An 18,435-nucleotide genomic window follows, 5' to 3' on the forward strand; every position below is an offset into this window, starting at 1 on the left:
TGGGTATCCAGATCGTAGAAGTGGACGAGGTACCTGTCACCGTTGTAGGCGACAGTGAATTCTGCCAAGTCCATGGCCATGTGGCCGTATGGGGTCATCACCCTGATGGGCTGAGACCGATTGTGCACCTTGTGAGCTTTGCTAAGCCCACATGCTCTGCAATGTGCAGTGAGGGGTGCGCTTGGACCATCGTTAATGATCACCCCCTCAACTCTGAGCGGCAACTGCTTGATGCGTTCAGCGCCAATGTGACCAAAGATTTGATGCCACTGGCGGCCAGAGAGCTTTCGGTGTTTGATGGGGGTCCTGCTGGACGTAGCTGCACCTTAAGTGCCCCCAGTGCTGTTCATGACTGCGAGAACGGTGCGATCACCATCCTCTTGAGCAGTTGGAGATGCTGCGCTGTTAGCAGGTTCATCGCCGATGTTTGCACCCCTGCCAATAGTGCTGATGAAGTGCGCGTTGCGCATCTTTTCAGTGACCTTCGGCAGTACTAGGCCCTCTTTTGTAGGCCATTGGTAAATGATGGGTGACTTAGGTGGTGTGACCACCTTGAAGAAAGGGATTGTACCAGTAGGGCGGTGTAGGTCCATCAATTTAGTGTCGTTGTGCCACATTGAATTGCTGCGTCCGTGCCACCAGAGTCCGGCTCTTTCCATGCGTGTGTGAGAGATGACGTTCACATGAAAGCCTGGGCAGTAAGCCACATCCAGCAAGGTGAATGAATGGCCCCCAGTTGACATATGAACGCGCCCTAACGCTGCAATTGGAAAGGTGGTTGTTCTAGCCTAGATTTCTGAGGTGGTGAGGCGCTCTGCAATGAACTCTACACCCTCCTGGTCATGATGATTGATCACATGAGTGTCTGAACAGTTATCATACACCTAGCAATCCCTGAAGTTGACGCTCAACTTGCTAATTGAGCTAGAAAGAACAGTAAGGCCAACAAAGCCCTTATCGCTTGGTGATGCCTTCTTCGCATCAGCAATAGCCTTGTCACGTTCCTGGTCCTTGCGATTGTTGCGATTCAACACGCCAAGCAGACGCTCGCCGTCGTCGCTCAAGCAGTAGTTGATGAAGTTTTTCTAGTACTTCTTCCACTGCTCTGAGCGCTGATCCTTTGCTAGGCGCTTGTCGGGGTTGATCACATCGCATGAGAACAGGCCCTTGTGACAGGTGTCCTTGGGCTCGCCGGTGATGTTCCAGCAGCCGCTTGGCCTGTTGTTGTCCTTGTCTTTGTTCTTGTCGCCGCGGCTGCTGCCACGACCCTTGTCACCGCGGCTGTTGCCACGGTTGTCACCACGGCTGCTGCTACGGTCACCCTCCTTTTGACCAGCACCTATAGGTGCTGTTTCATCCTCTGCTTCTGCTGAGGTTTCTCCGGAGAAGGTTGCGAAGACTGATCGACCGTTGGTTGTTGCTGGTACGGTGTCGCGTATCCATTCGAGGTAACGCTCAGTAAGCTTTTGTAGTGACATTTTGTCACGCTTCCACTCGTTGTATAGAGAAGCACCGTAGGCTGGAGCCTGCTTCTGCTGAATAGCAAGTAGGAAGTGTCTACTAAGGTCGTCGTACTCGGCGTGGTTGCACTTAAGCATCTTGGTCTGCAAAACTAACCAGTCTGAGCACCAGTCATCGATTCTGCGTGCGCTAGCCTTCTGAAGCCTAGACAGCTCAAGCGTGAGCTGCCGCTTACGCAGCATATCGTCTGGACTATACTGATCCTTGAGAGCCTGGTATTTCGCTCTGAGGGTGTTCTGGCCGTGCATTAGCTCTTGCCCTAGCTCTGTCGTCGTACGGATGAGGTAGGTAATAAGCTTTGATCGCGCAGTAGCAAAGATGTCGTACATCCGTTGCCTTCGGTCTGCGTCTGTTTGTCGTAGCTTGATGAGATCTCTTGATGTAGCGTCTCCTGCCGTGTACGCTTGTTGGATTTCCTCAAACGTCAAGTGAGTAGGCTCTGTTGGCTCGTTACTTAGTTAGTGAGGATCCACATACTTCCAGACATTCAAAGACTCTGCGTAGAGCTCTAGCTGACGGTCAAACTTGTCCTATTGGTCATGGCTCTTTAGAACCACGGTACCCTAAGGTAGGGCACCGGTAGTCACCGGCGTCTCGGTAGTGGCCATAACTGCAAAATGGGTTGTAGGCTAGTGAAAGTTCTACGCGGGTTCACTAGGCCTAGGGGATACTACTGCACTGGTTGTAGCAGTAGTGCTATGACGATGCAAACTCTGCTTTGGGGCTTCCTTGCCTATGTGCACGCTCGGATCGCGACAGTATCGACCATGACATCAGGCCTAGGCCTAGTACTAAAGCTGAACATCCTCGATATATAGAACTACTACGGCTTCGTAGGAACTCAGCTTTGTTCGGGGGGGCTACTGTCATGGTCTCCCTACAGAGTGTACAGAAGGTGGGGACAGAAGAGCCTCAGAGTGCTCAGAAGTCGTTAAGAAGTGACAGTCTAGCTTAGTGTATAAGCGCTAAGAATCACATACCCCGTAACATTCACTACGGGACCCAGCCCTCCAAATTCACCCCTCTACTAAACCTTGACAGATTCACTTCGGCTCGTGACTATGTGACTCACGGCACTCTCGCGAGCACCCGCGACTGCGCTAGACCCTAGAAGAAGCACGTAGAAGACTCGGAACGTAGGGCAGGTTAGAATAAGGTTTTGAGCAAAGCTACTAAGCGCGGCTTCGTACGGGTTAGCCCTGTTGATGCGGGGACACGCACTCGCGAGTGTCGCGTATAAATATCTGGCCTTCCCTAGGCCTCTCTTGCTTTCTTCGTCTTTCGTTTTATGTAGCAATCATACCATACCCTTTTGTATCTGCACTTCGCACCTGCATTCTCGCTTTCACCCTTGCATCTCACAGGCCAGGCTCTCGCCCTGACAGGGGTACTACTATACTAGTTGTAGTAGTAGTGCTATAACGATATAAACTCTACTTTAGGGCTTCCTTATTATAGCGAATGTTAGTAAGCGCTAACCGGGCTCATAACTATCACGTTAGAAGTGTAGGAAGTTATTGTACGGGCTTATATAGGGTGTTTCAAAAGCAGGTTGTGTATTGCATGTGTCTATCTAGAATAGACAAGTGTTGCTCTTGAAGAGGCTGCAGGTGACTAGTCAGTCACCTGATTCTTGGCGTACGTGGCCTCAAGTTTTGATGATAGGATGTTGCCTATGTGCACGCTCGGATCGCGACAGCCAACACCCGCTGCGCGGATCGTGGGGATCAACACGGCTATGGGCAGTGCAGGAAGCTGCGTTGGCCAAGCGCAATACATGCTTCCTGGGCTCGGCCAGCTTTGCACTCGAGGATGTCCTGCTATTGGCATCGATCAATCTCAAGCCAGAGGTCTACCCTGGTAACGCTGCGGCCAGCTTCTATGCAGCCTCATACATGCGGCCTTTTATCCTGCAAGATCCTGCAAGTGATCTTCCAGTGACCTTTCGCTCCTTCCGATTGCTTGTGAAGAACATGGAGACCACAGACCCCCGAGATCGCATCTTCGCGGTTCTAGAACTTTTCCGTGCGGGCGCGAAGCTGAACGACATCCCAGATTTACTGAAGCCAGATTATAGCAAGACCGCTGGCGCTGTGTTTAGAGACGCCACACGGTACGCTCTTGGAGAGGCCAACTCCAACACATTGCTTGCAACTATATCTCATCGGTCCAATGAGGAGCTCGCTGATAACGACTTTGCTTCGTGGAGCTTACGATGGGATCGTCAATACGATCCCGAGCAAGAAGCCATGCAATTGGGTTGGGCGGGAGCTGGTCTGCCGCAGAGTGCCAGTGCGAATGATCGCCGACTCGTACCAAACCAGGTCGATGATTTGAGCTGTTTGAGATTGAAAGCTCGTATCATTGGAGAGGTCAACTGGTGTACAAACATGATCGAGAGACGCTTGCTGGACTACCATGTCTCGCAAAACATCGAGAGTGTACTGGCTAGGGCCGAAGGGGTGGCATATCAACAAACTTTTGGCGTGGATGATGCAGTCGCTTTGAGTGCGACCACATTGACCACAGGCAGTTTGGGAGACAGTCACCACCGCTTTGAGAATACTGATCAGAGGAGATTCGCGTTCGTTCAACATCTGCAGTATCTCAAGGTCCACAACACGGCACCGCCGCTGTTACTTACTGAAACAGACCCCGTGTCGTCAAATGCACCGGCGAGGTTCCACAGGCTGCTGAGTAGCAGAGCACATCGGCGACGCTACTTCCAGCTCGATACAGGCTATCTTGGCATAGGACCTGAAGTGCTTCAGATTGGCGATAAACTCATTGTTTGCACAGGCGCTGAGCATCTTTACCTCTTGCAGTTGGTGGGCAGGGCAGGCACCGACTTTGGGTCTGCAAGAGACCTGGGTCGACATCCGCTGGTTTCCGTCCAGAACTCTCGTTGTGACAAGACAGGGCTTCCTGGCCCAAATATTCCATTGCCCTCTTCCAGGTTGCCCGACCAATGGATAACATTAGTCATCATGCATGTAGTTGACCTATAAGGAAGGTGGCACAGATCGGCGGGATGGAGTTACATCGACCTCTTGCAGCTGCCTTCGAAATGGCTCAGACGAGACGAGGCATTGTAAAATCACATCCCTAACACTGAATGATGGTTATTCGTGAGCTCAATGCCAGAGGTGGCAACGGGACTCGTGCTGCCGCAACCCAAGGTATTTCGGACTTACAGCTCGACAGTTTCAGAAATCCTGGTGAACGGGCCACAGCTCTGCAAGAGTTGATCCAGGAGACCGCCGCCGACCTCACGGACTTGACTAACTTTTACAACATACCCTTCTCTCCAACTCGCATTCAGCGGTTGGGCCAGTACTTCGCCCAGACCAAAGCGCGCCTGGTAACAGGTTATACGCCACTTGAGGACCTCACTCCAGACGCTCAAGTAGACTGGAATCTGCTTTGGACCTACACCAGTCGGCAGATAGATGATCTGCGAGTGCAATGGTCCTCCGTTGACAAACTTTCGCCACTGCTTGGGTCCTGGGTGCCGGCTTTGATAGACTTATGCGAGCGAAGGCAGAAAGTGGTGCCTGTGACCGGTAAAGAGGCTGCTCAGATCTTATCAGGTGCTTGCAAGTCAATCTCGGCGGTATCCGATCCCATTGAAGATGGCAGGTTCACCATCGACAGATTTGCGGCCTATCGCGCGGCTCAGCAGCTCGAGCTATTGTCCTCCCGCTTGGTGGAGTGGCATCAATTCTATGACGGCTATGATCCTACCTTCAGTTGGTGGACGAAGAAGCCCTGGCAAGAATTGGAACTACGGATGAAGGCCTTCGTCGCTTTGATTCGAGAGCATCTTGTCGGCACAAAGCCTGGACATGAGGACGACGAGATAGTAGGCCAGCCTCTTGGCCGTGAAGGCATTCTGTCTGACATCAAGTATGAGATGATTCCGTACACACCTGAGGAACTTGTCCAGATTGGGGACCGAGAGTACGCTTGGTGTGAGAAGGAAGCCATCAAAGCATCGCGAGAGATGGGCTTTGGAGATCACTGGCGAAAGGCGCTCGAGCATGTCAAGAATATGTACGTTGAGCCTGGTCAGCAGACTTACATGGTGCACGAGCTCGCACAAGAAGCGATTGAGTATGTTGAGAAGCACGATATGGTCACAGTCCCGGAAATCGCGAAGGACTACCGCACCTACATGATGACACCCGAACGACAGAAAGTGAACCCTTTCTTCCTCGGCGGCACATCGATCATCGTATCGTTCCCCACGGATACAATGGCTCATGATGAAAAACTTATGAGCATGCGTGGAAACAGTCGACCACTGTCTAGATCGACCGTCTTTCATGAGCTGATTCCTGGACATCACTTGCAGTATCACTACATGCCACGCAGCAAGCCACACCGGCGGCTGTTCGAGACGCCATTCTGGATAGAAGGCTGGGCCTTCTACTGGGAGATGATTCTATGGGATCGAGGATTCGCGGCTAAGCCGGAAGAAAAGATCGGGATGCTCTTTTGGCGAATGCAGAGATGTGCTAGAATCACCTTCTCGTTGAAATTTCACTCGGGCGAGTGGACACCGCAGCAATGCATCGACTTTCTGGTTGATAGGGTCGGACATGAGCGGGCGACTGCGGAAGGCGAAGTGAGGAGGTCTTTCAACGGCGACTATGGCGCATTGTATCAGAGCGGGTACATGCTCGGCGCACTTCAGCTGTACAAGCTCAGACAAGAGGTCGTCGATGCTGGTCTGATGAGCGAGAAGCAGTTCCACGATCGCGTGTTGAAGGAGAACACGATGCCAATTGAGCTCCTCCGGGCTCTGTTGAAAGGTGAAAAGTTGGGAGATGGCTATCAGTCGAAGTGGCGCTTCTACGATCTTTAGGCCCTGTATCGCGGCCCTCATGAAGCAGTATTTGTCGCAGAAGGAGTGCGTCGCACGGTTGTACGGCCGAGTGTACAGTAGAGCTTCAGGTGGGGTTTCCGATGACTGATGGATAAGTTCTCCCGGGTGTGCAGGCATCGCTCCTTCATCAGCGATGTTTCAGCAGTATCATTGGCCACAAGCTTCGCCGCACCCCACTACCATTTGTGTGTCTTGCACGTCGCCGTTGCGCCTCGGGGAGGGCACATCGGGGGCCCCCCCTTCCCACTCGTTGCCGGCTCGAGTGCGCGGAAAAGAGAGATACTTGGGGGTCTTCGAGGTGCAGTGTAGTTTGAAGTTCAACGGGATGCAGTGAAATACGCTGGGTGTGCTCAAAAGTACACGCGAAATCGGTGGGGTGCGGTGATTGATGGGGTGCGGCGAAGCTTGTAGCGTATCATTGTATCAAACGCGCCACAAGCTTCGCCGCACCCCAGCAATCGCCGCACCCCAGTGACTTTTTATCATCAACACCACCAATATTGCTCATATCAACTTGATTCTTTTCCCAATGTGTTCGCAGCTATCTGTTTCCGTGTTCTGTATACTCATATCGCGTAAAAACACGTTGTGTTGCCGAGAGGTTGGTGTTGACGCTTCGGCATGGGATTTTGGTGAGAGCCCCACCAAAGCTTCATGCGCCCGTGTCGAGATTCACGCGTTTCTTGCTTTCTCACCACCTCACCACATACAACAACACACCATGGAGCCCACTATAGTGCCCACAGGCTCTCAAATTCTGTATTCGCGATGCTATTCTGAGCAATTTGAGCTACATATCGTGTATTTTGAGCGTGTGTGGCAATTGATACAAGCCAGCAACACCATGTGTCGGAACGCGAGAATCCGAGCTGGGGTGCGGCGATTGCTGGGGTGCGGCGAAGCTTGTGGCATCAAACGCTCGCCAGGCACACCACAAACTCAAGCTTTCATCCAAAATTGGTCTGCTGACAGGCTACGTGAGTTCTTACGCACAGGGTACAGAACGTGTTTCATTGGGATCAATCGAGAAGGAAAAGGATGGACGAATTGAAGTCAATTGTGCAACACCGCGGGATCCCCTGAGGCACTCTCATCATCATTGCCATTCTTTGAGTCAACCTCACGGTATATTCCCTAGCCCATTGTACCTGGCGATAATCCTTTGGAACTTCGTACACAAAAGTCAACTTTTGAGTTCAGCCTCAAAACCAGGGCTTAAGCTGCATAGCTTTCGCAAATCTGTCTGTGCAGGTCTGACAGCGACGGACTGGACCAGCCAGGATTTGCTGTTGTTGAACAACGCCCATGCTATTCTTGGCGTGACAGATAGCAACCTTGAGTCAACAGGCAGGAGACCTCCAATCTCGTTCCGATCGCTGCGAGCCTTACGATACACCCTTACGAGGGCAGCAGCACCGCCCAATCTGCGGCGTCAGTATAATTTCAACGACTGTCATACTATAAGAAGCCGGCTCCTGTCTACCCTCCAACAGCCGATAGCTAACTATCACACTCGCTTGTACTGTTAACGTCCTGCCCGATCATTCGTCAACATGCCCCTCCAGGCACCATTCTTTCTCGCATTCGCGACAACAATCATGGCCAATGGGTTGGTGAAACGCCAAGGGCCAGACATCAACGAAGATGATATTCCTGTACGTACACCATTCTCGCTCTGTGTCCACCATGCTGACAGATTCACAGTCGCAATGCCAGAACAACCTGGACTGCTCGTACTTCCTTGATCATGTCCGCTCCTGTGACCCGATCAACCCACCGTGAGTAAAGTCTGGTACAGAAGCCACACCTAGGACGCTGATCACTTCTGCCGCCTTCGTTGAGGCACTTAGGCTAACATGCGTTACTTTTAGCTTCTCCAAGGACCACGCTTTCCAGGACTGTATCTGCCTGGACGTTGCAGCACTAGATTACCTTTCCGGGTGCTTGCAATGCACGCATCAGTACAAGAACGGAGGAGGTAAAGTTGTCTTCGTAAACCCAGTCCCGTACCACGCTAACAGCCCACGAGACATCAGGACCATCTACGACATCTGCAGTACCTACTCGAGCTCTTTTGAAAGCTCCTAGAGTTTTTCATCGGGCGGAATGAGACCACATTCGTACATCAGCAGTTGGCGTAGAGTTTGATTCGAGAAGTTGTTAGCTCTTCCTAGCTACATATTGGTGCAATCGTGGTTCTCGCCTAATGATTATTTGATCAGATAAGGCCCAATATATCTGATAACTTGATGTATAGCTGCCTTCTTAACACAATACAGCATCTGTCTGCGTCGGAACGTTTATTTCTTCCCTCGCTGCCGCTCCATGTTGACCATTGATTCGCCGATACCCTTGTATTTACTAGGATCCTCGGGTAGAGAATAACGTTCCGGCGCAGACAGATGCTGTACGTCTTATGACCTTATGACCAAATAGCGCGTATTTCATTAAAGATAGCCCGCTACGTATTGGCTACCTTGCCCGAGCTGGCAAGGCTGGTTCTAGGTGTCTCTCGGGAGGGTTATCGGGATTCGAAGTTATCGCTAAGGCAAGATCAACACCGTGAAAATGTAGTAACGGCGACGACGACGACCCTTTAGTAGCTACGGCAAGCGACAACAGCCCGTAGAGGTGTCGTAGTACCGGTAAGGGTTCGTTTCTCGAAAGCCAGTCTACATCTAAGCCTGCCGCGGAGACACGCCAATTCGTCAAAAAAGATATAGATTTTGATGGAATGAGCCCCAATTGATCAAATACAGGGTGTGATGAACGAACGACAACAATCGATCCAAACTCTCTCTTATCCGGCACAGAGCTTCAAAGTGGTGCCTTGTCGTCCTTGAAAGCATCCAGCTTCAACAGCTTCTTGGCATTCTCTCTGCCAATGTCAAGCACATCTTGCTTGGAATCAAGAGCATTGTCAATGCCATCGTACCAGTTACACGCATCCTCAAAGGACTCGAACGGGAAGTCGATGGAGAATAAGATTCGTTCCACACCAATCTCTTCAATACAATACTTCAACGTAGGTGTCGAAAAGTGACCGCTGGTCGTGATCCAGATGTTCTGTTGGAAGTAGTCCCTGATGGTCTTCTTGCAGTCCAGACCCAGCGGCTTCTTGATATCTTCGAACCAGTGGTTGATTCTCCAGAGGTCGAACGGGATGTGCTCGCCAAGGTGGCCGATGATGACCTTGAGCTTCGGGAACCGATCGAAGACACCATTGGTGACCATACCGAGCAAATGGAGGGAGACACCTTGCGCAAAGCTCAACGGAGGACCGAGCAGCCACTTCCTGGGTGCCCATAGCTTGTCGTAGAATACGCCAGTGGGGTTTCGTGGGTGGAGATAGAACGGAACGTCGAGATCTTGGACTATGAAAAGAAGGGTTAGCCATATTCAAGAACCACGTGGCAGTGTCTCAGATATTGGTGGAGTGGAGATATGCGCGGCACGACGTGCCACATTCACACCACAGTCTTAGATACTGCTCGATGCCTTCGACCCTTCAGAAACGTACCTGTTTCCCAGAAAGAATCCCACCCAGGGCCATCGTAAAAGATCATGGAGCTCCCAGACTCGTCGTTGCGCTGAGTGTCGTTGACAAGAGCTCCCTTAAATCCGTAGTCCTTGACACATCTCCTAAGTTCTGCAGATGCTGTCTGTGGATCGTGCATGGAAAGGGTACTAGACAGCGTCAGTTCGGGCTTCTATAATGCGAGAGGTAGAACGTCTTACGCGAAGCCGCCCAATCGGTCTTCGTGGCCCTTTATGGAGTTGGCAAGGTGATCGTTCACTTCCACAGCGAGAGCATCGGCCTTTGGCTTCTCCCATACGTCTTGCACACCAGGTGCTGTGTATGAAAGAATCTTGTAGCCTACGCCATGCTCGTCCATCTTCTGAATTCGCAGCTTGTTGATGTCGTTGATCTCCTTTGTGTGCTTCGCAGGGTCGATGGCGAAGAGTCCTGCCCACCACTCTGTAATCTCTGCATTTCGCGGGAGGGCAAACGCCTCCTCAAGTGCTACTTTTCCGAGCATAATGGCAACAAGATGATCTGCAATATGTGTGATTCTGTGCCGATGAGTGAAGTCCAGCCGGAGGATGGATTCAAGCCGCGGTTGCTATGTTTTTAGAGGCTTTTGACAATGATAAGACCACACAAGCAGTCGACTGACAGTATATATGTACGCACCGCGACTAATCAGGTGCGTGAGCCTTTTCTAAAAGGCAAAGGGGAAGCTTGGCCGGCAGGAGCAAACAGAGCGCCGTCGCACTCCAGCTTAGGCACGCGCTCGAGACGTGGAGTCTCCGCCATGCTGGTCGGTCAGACTTCAGCCTGTTGATTTTTGGTCGTAAGTGCGGACAGCGTCCCGGGTACGGACAAAACGCGAAGAAATTGTCTCGGCTAATGCACTTTCGGATAGTGCCCCTTGGCCAAGCACTCTATCGGACTCCATTCACTTGTCGCTCAACAAGATAACGACCAGCCCAGCGGGAAAGACTTCGTGCGAGTACAGAAGCAGTAACATGACACACCAGCTTGGTTTGAACAATGTGCGGTCATGGCATGAACACACGTGTAGTCTACCTCCTAAATCAGACGCTCCTGGAGAAAGCTTGGTCAGGTGACTTCAACACCACCGAGTGCAGCAGCGGTCTGATTTAGGAGGCAGCGTGTAGTCGCAATGACCCGAAGACTGCGCGAGCAAGATTTGCAGAGTAGATTGTAGCGGTCGAAGTGGTGGTGATTGCCGCGCTGCCAGATGATGAAGAACATTCACTCGCGAGGATGATGTCCATGTGCTTGAAGAGGTGTATCACGATCGATGACGCGGCAGTAGCTCCTTCCGGCGGCTTGACCGAAGCGAGAAACCATCAACAATAGCAAAACAGTAGATCTTACCATCGATATCATCACGGCAACGATGTCAACGACACAAAAGGTGAAGACCGTGCTAATCACAGGGTGCTCTGACGGTAGTCCTGGAGCAGCACTTTCGAAGGCGTTCCATGCCAAAGGTCACCAGGTTCACGTTTCTGCGCGTGATGTCTCGAAGATGGCCTCCTTGCGCGACGCTGGCATTGAGTGTATCGTGATGTCCTCTCACAAGAGGCGATTGACTCCTGCAAGGCCAAGATAGCGGAGCAGACTTTGGGAACATTGGACATCCTCGTCAATAATGCAGGCGGAGGGCATTACATGCCTTTCATGCACTTGGATCTTACGAAGGCGAAAGAACTGTTCGAGATCAATGTCTGGTCCTACCTCAGCGTGACACAGAGCTTCTTGCCGTTGCTATTGAATGGCAAGTCCGTCGCCGGAATCAGAGTCTCATCGTCAACAACACCTCGATATCGTTGGTGCTTCGGACGCCGTATCACAGTGCATATGGTGCCTCTAAAGCAGCGATGGCAGCCTTCAATGATGCGCAACGCATTGAGCTGCAGCCGTTGGGTATCCGCGTCATCGACTTGAAGACTGGCAGTCTGGAGTCCAACTTTGGCCTGAACAAGACGAATGCAATCGATCTACCTGCAGACAGCCCGTATCATGAGGTGATCAATGTCATCTCGGGTAACGCGACTGAGGAGTATGCTGAGGATCAAGAGAGTTGGGCCAGGAATGTGGTGGATGATTTACTGAAGTCAGATCCTCCAGCACAGATCTGGCGAGGCGGTGCTGCGGGTACCATCCAGATTACCAAAAAGGTCGAGGACTTCCTGCCGACGTCGGTACAAGACAAGCAGTTCCAGATGCTCGGTGGACTGGATAAGCTGGAGAAGATGTTGAAGGAGAAGGGCAGATCATGAGCTCGTAACATTATCATTCTTGCAATCAGATCAAGAAGCAGCGCTAGATGTTACAGTTGGTGCGCTTCCAGCGCCCTTTGCATCATCAGCAGCCAACGACACATCATACTTCAGTTCCCAGCTCGCTTGCGGATCACCTTTGCGTGGTTCGAACTTTACTACGAGGTCATCCTTAACAGCAAAGACAGAGTCGTTATCGAGGTAGTCCGAACCACTAAGAGGCAGGGTCAGCAACAGTTGATCATCGTCTGTCAGGGTCCAACTTACGAGTCGAAGATCTGTGTCGTGATGGGCTTGTGGCCGTCGGCAGTCACAATGTAATGAATATGTGCTGGCCGGTATGGGTGGCGGTCCATCAGCTCGAGCAATTTGCCAGCAGGTCCATCGTTCGGCACGGGGTAAGGTGTTGGTCGCAAGCAGTAGAAGGCATACTCGCCCTTCTCATTCGTCAGGAACTTTCCTCTAAGATTATGCTCGACCTGCTTGTCATCCTGCTGCTCATAAAGACCTAGTCGTGTCAGCACGAAGTTACATACTCGCATTCGCTCGCGATCGCTCACCGTTTGTAGAAGCTTGCCAGACATCGACAGTTGCGTTCGACAAGGGTTTGCCACTCTTGGCGTCGGACACTGTGCCATGGACATATGCGACTCGTCCATCTTTGGGAGTGTCGAAGGTAATTGTGCTGCCGAACTCGCGAGTTGGCGTATCCTGCCGCCAAAATGGACCAAGAATTGCGGACGCTGTTGCAGAGTCTGCCGCCTCTGCGGCCTTCTTATATGTTATGTCATCGACCAACCTATGTTGATCAGCATACATCCGAGCACGGTTGCTAAGGGCCGCTCACGATTCCAGACCGATGACATCGCAGAGTAATTGTCCTTCGTTTCGCTTGTTGTCGCTCATACGACCACATTCGTTGATCAATTGAACACCGGTCTGGCCACAGTCAGCCAAAAGTCTTGTGAGCACTGCTCAGACGATGGGTTCGCTTACCATCCATTCGTCGACTGTCAAGTCGACTTCCCTGGCAAAGTCGTGTACATGTCGGATCAAAGAGCTCATCACCTGTCGTAGCCGTGGATCTGTCTTTGGTCCCATGGCCTTGATGACATGCTCTGTGTACTCTTTGCCGAGCCCTGTGGATGGAGCTGTGCTGTTCTCGTTGATTCCGTTCGTTGCCATTGTGAAGACCTATAGTTCTGTCCGACCAGATTGGAGGATGTGTTGCGCGAGAGCAACTTTTCTGATGTTATAGGTTGTGATGGATGCAAACACGAGTAAGCATGTAACGCAGGATCTGGATTCGTCGTCTGACATACAGCCAGGGCAACCGGCTCCGCACATAGGGTTTGGCGGTCACTCCTGCTGACGGGTCCTCGCTTGATCGGCATTCATCGGACCGCTGGACAGTGTTATCAAGTCATGGTGCTCGGCCCGGCACCTGCTATCGTTCGTCCCCGGTCAGCTACCACGGCCTGGTCCAAGATAGGCAGGAACAATCAGCCGACTGCTGCTACAAGGATGGATATCCAAGCAGTATTAGATGTCTTCCAAAGGCACAGTCTGAACCGAAGGACACTTACAAGCAACACTCCGGTTCATACTCATCAACAGTTCGAATCACAGCACGAGTCTCAACCAACTACATCAACATGCCTCAACCCGGAGACAACTGGAGACCTCTTGACATCGCTGTCATTGGTGGTGGAATCGGTGGTCTAGCAGTGTCGATTGCCTTGAGGAGAGCAGGCCACAAAATCACAATCTATGAACGAGCAGACTTTGCTGGTGAGGTCGGTGCATCGATCTCCTGTGCAGCAAATGGCATGAAGTGGCTTCACGAATGGGGCGTCGACATCGAGAAGGGCGATGGCGTGTATCTCAAGCAACTTATCAACCGCGACTGGCAGACGGGTGAGCCTGTCAGCGTGTACGACCTGAGCGATTATGAGGCAAAGTGGGGCCGGCCATACTACATGTTCCACAGGCAAGACATGCACAAGATGTTCATGGACTGTGCAATGCAAGAAGAAGGCGCAGGCACTCCAGTCAAGCTTATTGTCAACTACAAAGCCATCGACATCGACACCAACTCTGGTTCCATTACATTCGAGAATGCCAACAAGACACAGCACGAAGCGATCATCGGAGCTGACGGTATCGGATCGCAAGTACGAAAGCTCATTGGCATCATTGTCGACAAGCGTCCCGCCGACTCCAGCTGTCTTCACGCCAACGTCACAACCGAAGAGGCTGTAAAGCTAGGCTTCCCTGACTACGGCAAGAACAGCGCCATCGAGTACTGGGGTGGCCACCACACCTTCAACAAGATCGTCCTCTCGCCCTGCAATCGCGGCACACTGCTATCGTACTACTGCTTCTTCCCACAAGAGAAGGGCGACTTTACCGAGCAAAAATGGGACGCGTCGTCGACGACAGAAGAGCTTCTGTCACCTTATCCAGATCTCGACAAGCAAGTCTGGAACCATCTTTCAATTGGCAAAGAGATCCGACCATGGCGATTGTGGGTCCACGAGCCATACTCGCACTGGCAGAAGGGTGTTGCCTGCATCATGGGCGACGCCGCACATCCAATGATGCCAGATCAGAGTCAGGGTGCTTGCACGGCGCTCGAAGACGCTGCAGCACTCGGCCTCTTGTTCAGCAAGGACTTCTGGACTGGCAGTGTTCCTGATGCGTTGAAGCTGTACGAGACGGTGCGACACCCAAGAGCCACCAAAGTTCAGGCTGCATCCGCTCGAGCACGAGAGAATATCCATGAGAGGATAGGCTTCAGCGACAACACCGACAACCCGTTGTACGATGTGAAGAGAGAGGAGGGTAAGCTGACCATCAACGAGATGAACTCGTATGACATGAGAGCGGACATTAGGAACCATTGGCCTCAAGGCTGGCCACAGACCGATGGCACCAACGGTGTCACGAATGGCGTGCACTGATGACTGTTCCTGCCGAGAGAGCAAAAGTTCTTGCAGACGATTTTGTGTGATATGCTGGCGCTTTAGCGAAGTGGGTGACGTTCAGATTCGGTAGTCATAACACCAGATGTGTTTATAGTTCTCAATGATTATTCACTTACGACTCTTCATCGTTCGGCTTTATCAGAATCGGGAGTTGCAATTTCGAATATCGGCTTGCGATCATCCGAGGGTGGATATAATGCAAAGTGGCGGGCTCCCGATTACCTTCGTTCGACGCTTTCGATGCTGTCTAGCCTAACGATAGCATGCTCGACCTATGCAGACTCCTCGACGCGATAGAGCGCGTACTTACGGGGCAGACGCAGCTTTCCTCGTTATTCTGCGACGCCCGCGGGTCGATCTTTTCCAGCATCAAGTAGAAGGGTGCTATTCAAGACTTTCCGCTTTGAATCATATCCGCCCTTGATGGAAGGGTAAGAGTCTTTAGATGAGGCATATGACTGCAGCACTTGAGTCAACAGCCTTGATCGTTATCAACTATCCATGACGGGCCATATTGACTCCCAGTCTATGTACAGATTGTCCGACAACAGTGGCATGTCTGTCCATGCCTCCTGATCCGGAAAGGTTGGCAAGTCGTAAGCTGCCGAATTGAAGTCAAAATCAAAGTTGTTCATGCTGTCCAAGCCACTACCCGGAACAATGTTTGGATCAATGTTGGAGGGACCGGACGAAGGTGTGGCCAATGGAGGGAGATTCTGATTGCTATCATGGAACGAAGCCGTGAAAATCTGGCTGACGAAGCGGTCGCTCTTTTTCCGTCGCTCCCGTCCGAGCTGCTCACGCCGAGTGTGTATGGCTTCCGAGAAGGTGCTGAGAATCTCAAAGTAGTGCCGTGCCTGCGGACTACATGGTGCCAGACGCTCCAAGACGGCGATAGCGTTTTGGAAGGCTTCATCAACTTCTGGCACGGGTTCTGGCGTTGCAAACATGGAGAAGCCGAGCAGAAGGCCTGCAGCGAACATCCAGGCTTTGAGCAGGCACATGTTGTTTGACAGTATCAGACTGTTGATGGCCATGAAGCCAGTCTTTGCCATGTACATTGCGGCGTCTAGGCAGGCCTGAGCTAAGTCTGAGACGTGAGATGTCTCAACCTTGTCGGCACTTGGTCTTCGAGCGGGAGGTCTTCGTCGACGGAGCTGTGATATGAGATGTGATATGATGAAAGGCCGCGTAACCAGGATAATAGTGAAGTAGTAAGTGCAGGCCACATGCACTGATCCAATAAAGAGCTCGCGGTCGGATGGCCCGAGTGTGGTATTCTTCAAGCTTGCGAAGTGCCTCAGCTCGTGGGATAGGGTATCGTTCCATTGACGCAGACGTCTGAGGAATCCTTCAGCCGCTGTAGAGTCAATCTGCTTTCCGCTACCAACTAATTGTTGTTCTAGCTCGATGATGTGCGAGCAAATCGTGAACACGGCTTGGGAGGCGAGCCACCGAGGCCGATCGGACACTCCAATTTGTTCGTCGCCGTCATACATGCTGTCTTCCTGGTTCGGTCGACAGAATGGCAAACCTCCTGGTCGGCCCAAAATTGAGGAGACAATCGTATCCAGTATCAATAAGCTCTTCCACGTTCGCCATCGTGCATTGTACTCTTGTGGCGACATTGCCTTGTTCGGTTCGCGCCTGTGTAGCCCGAGAGCACTTGCCGCCTTGGAGGCGATGCCAAGATACATGAAAGCGGCGTTCCGGTGACACGCGCCTAGCATGTAGAAAGCCATCAAGAGGAAGATTCGGACCATGTCCAGGGTGGGATCGCCGACAAAGCCCTCGAAGGCATACTTCTGAGCCGATGTAAAATGACGAGTAGCGTTGTAGGAGCCGAAGGGATTTTGACCTCGACATTGACTACCGATCGCGAGCATCATGTTCAAGAATGCCTGCTCAGCTCTGGCAGCCTTATCTTCTTCGTCGATGAAAATGCTCGGGCTGAGTGCATTGTGACGGTCCAGGAAGCCGTGTATCTCGTCCATTGTGAACAAGTCTAATATGCCGCTCGACTAAAGTGGCGTTAGGGCAGAGGTATAGCAGCCAACACTTGGGGACTTACTGCTTCTCTGTAGAGCTGTACTAACGCTTCTTTCTCTCCTCTATTCTGGTCGTACAACAATGGACTCTCCCCTCGAGCCATTCCAACTTCAAGCATGTTGTCTTTGAACTGGTTCTCGGTGAAAGTCGAAGGACCCATGTACTTCTTCAGTATCTGCCGAAGGAATTGGAGGAACGATAGCGAAGCGTTCTCGCCAACATATACTGCGCAAAGTTAGAAAACGGCAAGTGGACGTGTGACAGAATTACGAAAAGGCAACAAGGCATACATTTTTCGCCTTTCGAACTCAATAACATCCGACTCTGCGTCAGCCGAGAGGAGTCCTTGCCAGGTTCTGGCGTCGAGGTTGTGGTATTTGTTGTAGTGGCCGCTGTGGAAGCAATGGCACGCACCTCTGCTGGCATAACAGGGGCGACTGGCGCGACAGGATGCACATGTTGGGCCCCAGGACTGATGTCCTCGAACTGTGGCGACGCATCTTCGATGCTAGGTGTGGGAAAGGGGGACGTATCCATATGATTGTGGTTCGTCTTCTGCCTCTTCCGAGAAGATTCAAGATAGACGCAAGCAGAGATGCGTTCCCGCTTCAGACACGGTCCACATGGCGTGCCTGCATCACAGCGTATCTTGGAGGCTTTGCAAGGAAGACAAGCACGTGCTGACCTCTGTCTGTCCTGTGGCTTCACCTTGGGACGCGGCATTGAGGCGCGCACAGTGTTTGGCCCCGATCCGGTCTGAGTAGTCCGGGATGCCGGCTCTGCAGCAGAATACTAGCCGGTCTTTCGGGTAGGGGAGTCAGTATAAGATATGGGGCCTTTCTGTGTAACGATGATGTTCTAGTGTCTCTGACCACGAGGGGGCGACGTCGAGGGAGCAGCCGGCTTAAGATGCGTCTAATCAGCGTGCCTCGCCTTGAGCAACCACTTTCTGCCGCTTCCGGGTGATAAGAGATACAGATGGCCTGCCCGGACGATGCTCTGTCCGCGCGCTTCGCCTCTTCAGAGATAGCCAATTGCTTGCTTGGTGAAAGCGTCGCAAACCAGGTCGCTGACTGTGCGAGGAAGGTGGACCCCGGACCGTGCACGATTCTGCCAAGACCTCTCACAGAGCTGGGAAGCTTCCACTGGCCCGGGGTTTACACCAAAGACACAACG

The 18,435-nt window shown here is 52.0% G+C and overlaps 8 protein-coding genes across 8 annotated transcripts; 5 read left to right on the forward strand and 3 right to left on the reverse strand.

Moving 5' to 3' along the window:
• Window positions 1-3,494: 3,494 nt before the first annotated feature.
• CLAFUR5_09437 (uncharacterized protein) lies at window positions 3,495-4,529 on the forward strand (the record flags this gene model as incomplete). Its single annotated transcript, XM_047908585.1, has 1 exon — window positions 3,495-4,529. The coding sequence occupies one exon, from the start codon at window positions 3,495-3,497 to the stop codon at window positions 4,527-4,529; it is 1,035 nt and encodes a 344-aa protein (XP_047765860.1).
• Window positions 4,530-4,636: 107 nt separating this feature from the next.
• On the forward strand, window positions 4,637-6,388 carry CLAFUR5_09438 (uncharacterized protein; the record flags this gene model as incomplete). The annotated part of the gene is made up of 1 exon (XM_047908586.1): window positions 4,637-6,388. The coding sequence occupies one exon, from the start codon at window positions 4,637-4,639 to the stop codon at window positions 6,386-6,388; it is 1,752 nt and encodes a 583-aa protein (XP_047766512.1).
• Window positions 6,389-7,962: 1,574 nt separating this feature from the next.
• On the forward strand, window positions 7,963-8,497 carry CLAFUR5_09439 (Ecp19-2; the record flags this gene model as incomplete). Its single annotated transcript, XM_047908587.1, has 4 exons — window positions 7,963-8,064; window positions 8,114-8,187; window positions 8,281-8,387; window positions 8,439-8,497. 4 exons carry the CDS (start codon window positions 7,963-7,965, stop codon window positions 8,495-8,497), a joined length of 342 nt encoding a protein of 113 aa, XP_047766513.1.
• A 729-nt stretch (window positions 8,498-9,226) lies between these two features.
• Window positions 9,227-10,449, reverse strand: CLAFUR5_09440 (2,3-dihydroxybenzoate decarboxylase; the record flags this gene model as incomplete). Its single annotated transcript, XM_047908588.1, has 3 exons — window positions 9,227-9,783; window positions 9,930-10,096; window positions 10,148-10,449. 3 exons carry the CDS (start codon window positions 10,447-10,449, stop codon window positions 9,227-9,229), a joined length of 1,026 nt encoding a protein of 341 aa, XP_047766697.1.
• An 888-nt stretch (window positions 10,450-11,337) lies between these two features.
• On the forward strand, window positions 11,338-12,223 carry CLAFUR5_09441 (Short-chain dehydrogenase cctT; the record flags this gene model as incomplete). Its single annotated transcript, XM_047908589.1, has 3 exons — window positions 11,338-11,455; window positions 11,500-11,749; window positions 11,797-12,223. The coding sequence occupies 3 exons, from the start codon at window positions 11,338-11,340 to the stop codon at window positions 12,221-12,223; spliced, it is 795 nt and encodes a 264-aa protein (XP_047766548.1).
• A 30-nt stretch (window positions 12,224-12,253) lies between these two features.
• On the reverse strand, window positions 12,254-13,408 carry CLAFUR5_09442 (Catechol 1,2-dioxygenase; the record flags this gene model as incomplete). The annotated part of the gene is made up of 5 exons (XM_047908590.1): window positions 12,254-12,437; window positions 12,491-12,731; window positions 12,784-13,022; window positions 13,071-13,162; window positions 13,220-13,408. 5 exons carry the CDS (start codon window positions 13,406-13,408, stop codon window positions 12,254-12,256), a joined length of 945 nt encoding a protein of 314 aa, XP_047766709.1.
• A 470-nt stretch (window positions 13,409-13,878) lies between these two features.
• CLAFUR5_09443 (FAD-dependent monooxygenase ntnJ) lies at window positions 13,879-15,186 on the forward strand (the record flags this gene model as incomplete). The annotated part of the gene is made up of 1 exon (XM_047908591.1): window positions 13,879-15,186. One exon carries the CDS (start codon window positions 13,879-13,881, stop codon window positions 15,184-15,186), a length of 1,308 nt encoding a protein of 435 aa, XP_047766706.1.
• Window positions 15,187-15,701: 515 nt separating this feature from the next.
• CLAFUR5_09444 (uncharacterized protein) lies at window positions 15,702-17,982 on the reverse strand (the record flags this gene model as incomplete). Its single annotated transcript, XM_047908592.1, has 3 exons — window positions 15,702-17,231; window positions 17,282-17,484; window positions 17,550-17,982. 3 exons carry the CDS (start codon window positions 17,980-17,982, stop codon window positions 15,702-15,704), a joined length of 2,166 nt encoding a protein of 721 aa, XP_047766713.1.
• Between the last annotated feature and the right edge of the window lie 453 nt (window positions 17,983-18,435).

Source organism: Fulvia fulva, chromosome 9 (assembly GCF_020509005.1).
Source record: "Fulvia fulva chromosome 9, complete sequence".
Lineage (NCBI taxonomy): Eukaryota > Fungi > Ascomycota > Dothideomycetes > Mycosphaerellales > Mycosphaerellaceae > Fulvia > Fulvia fulva.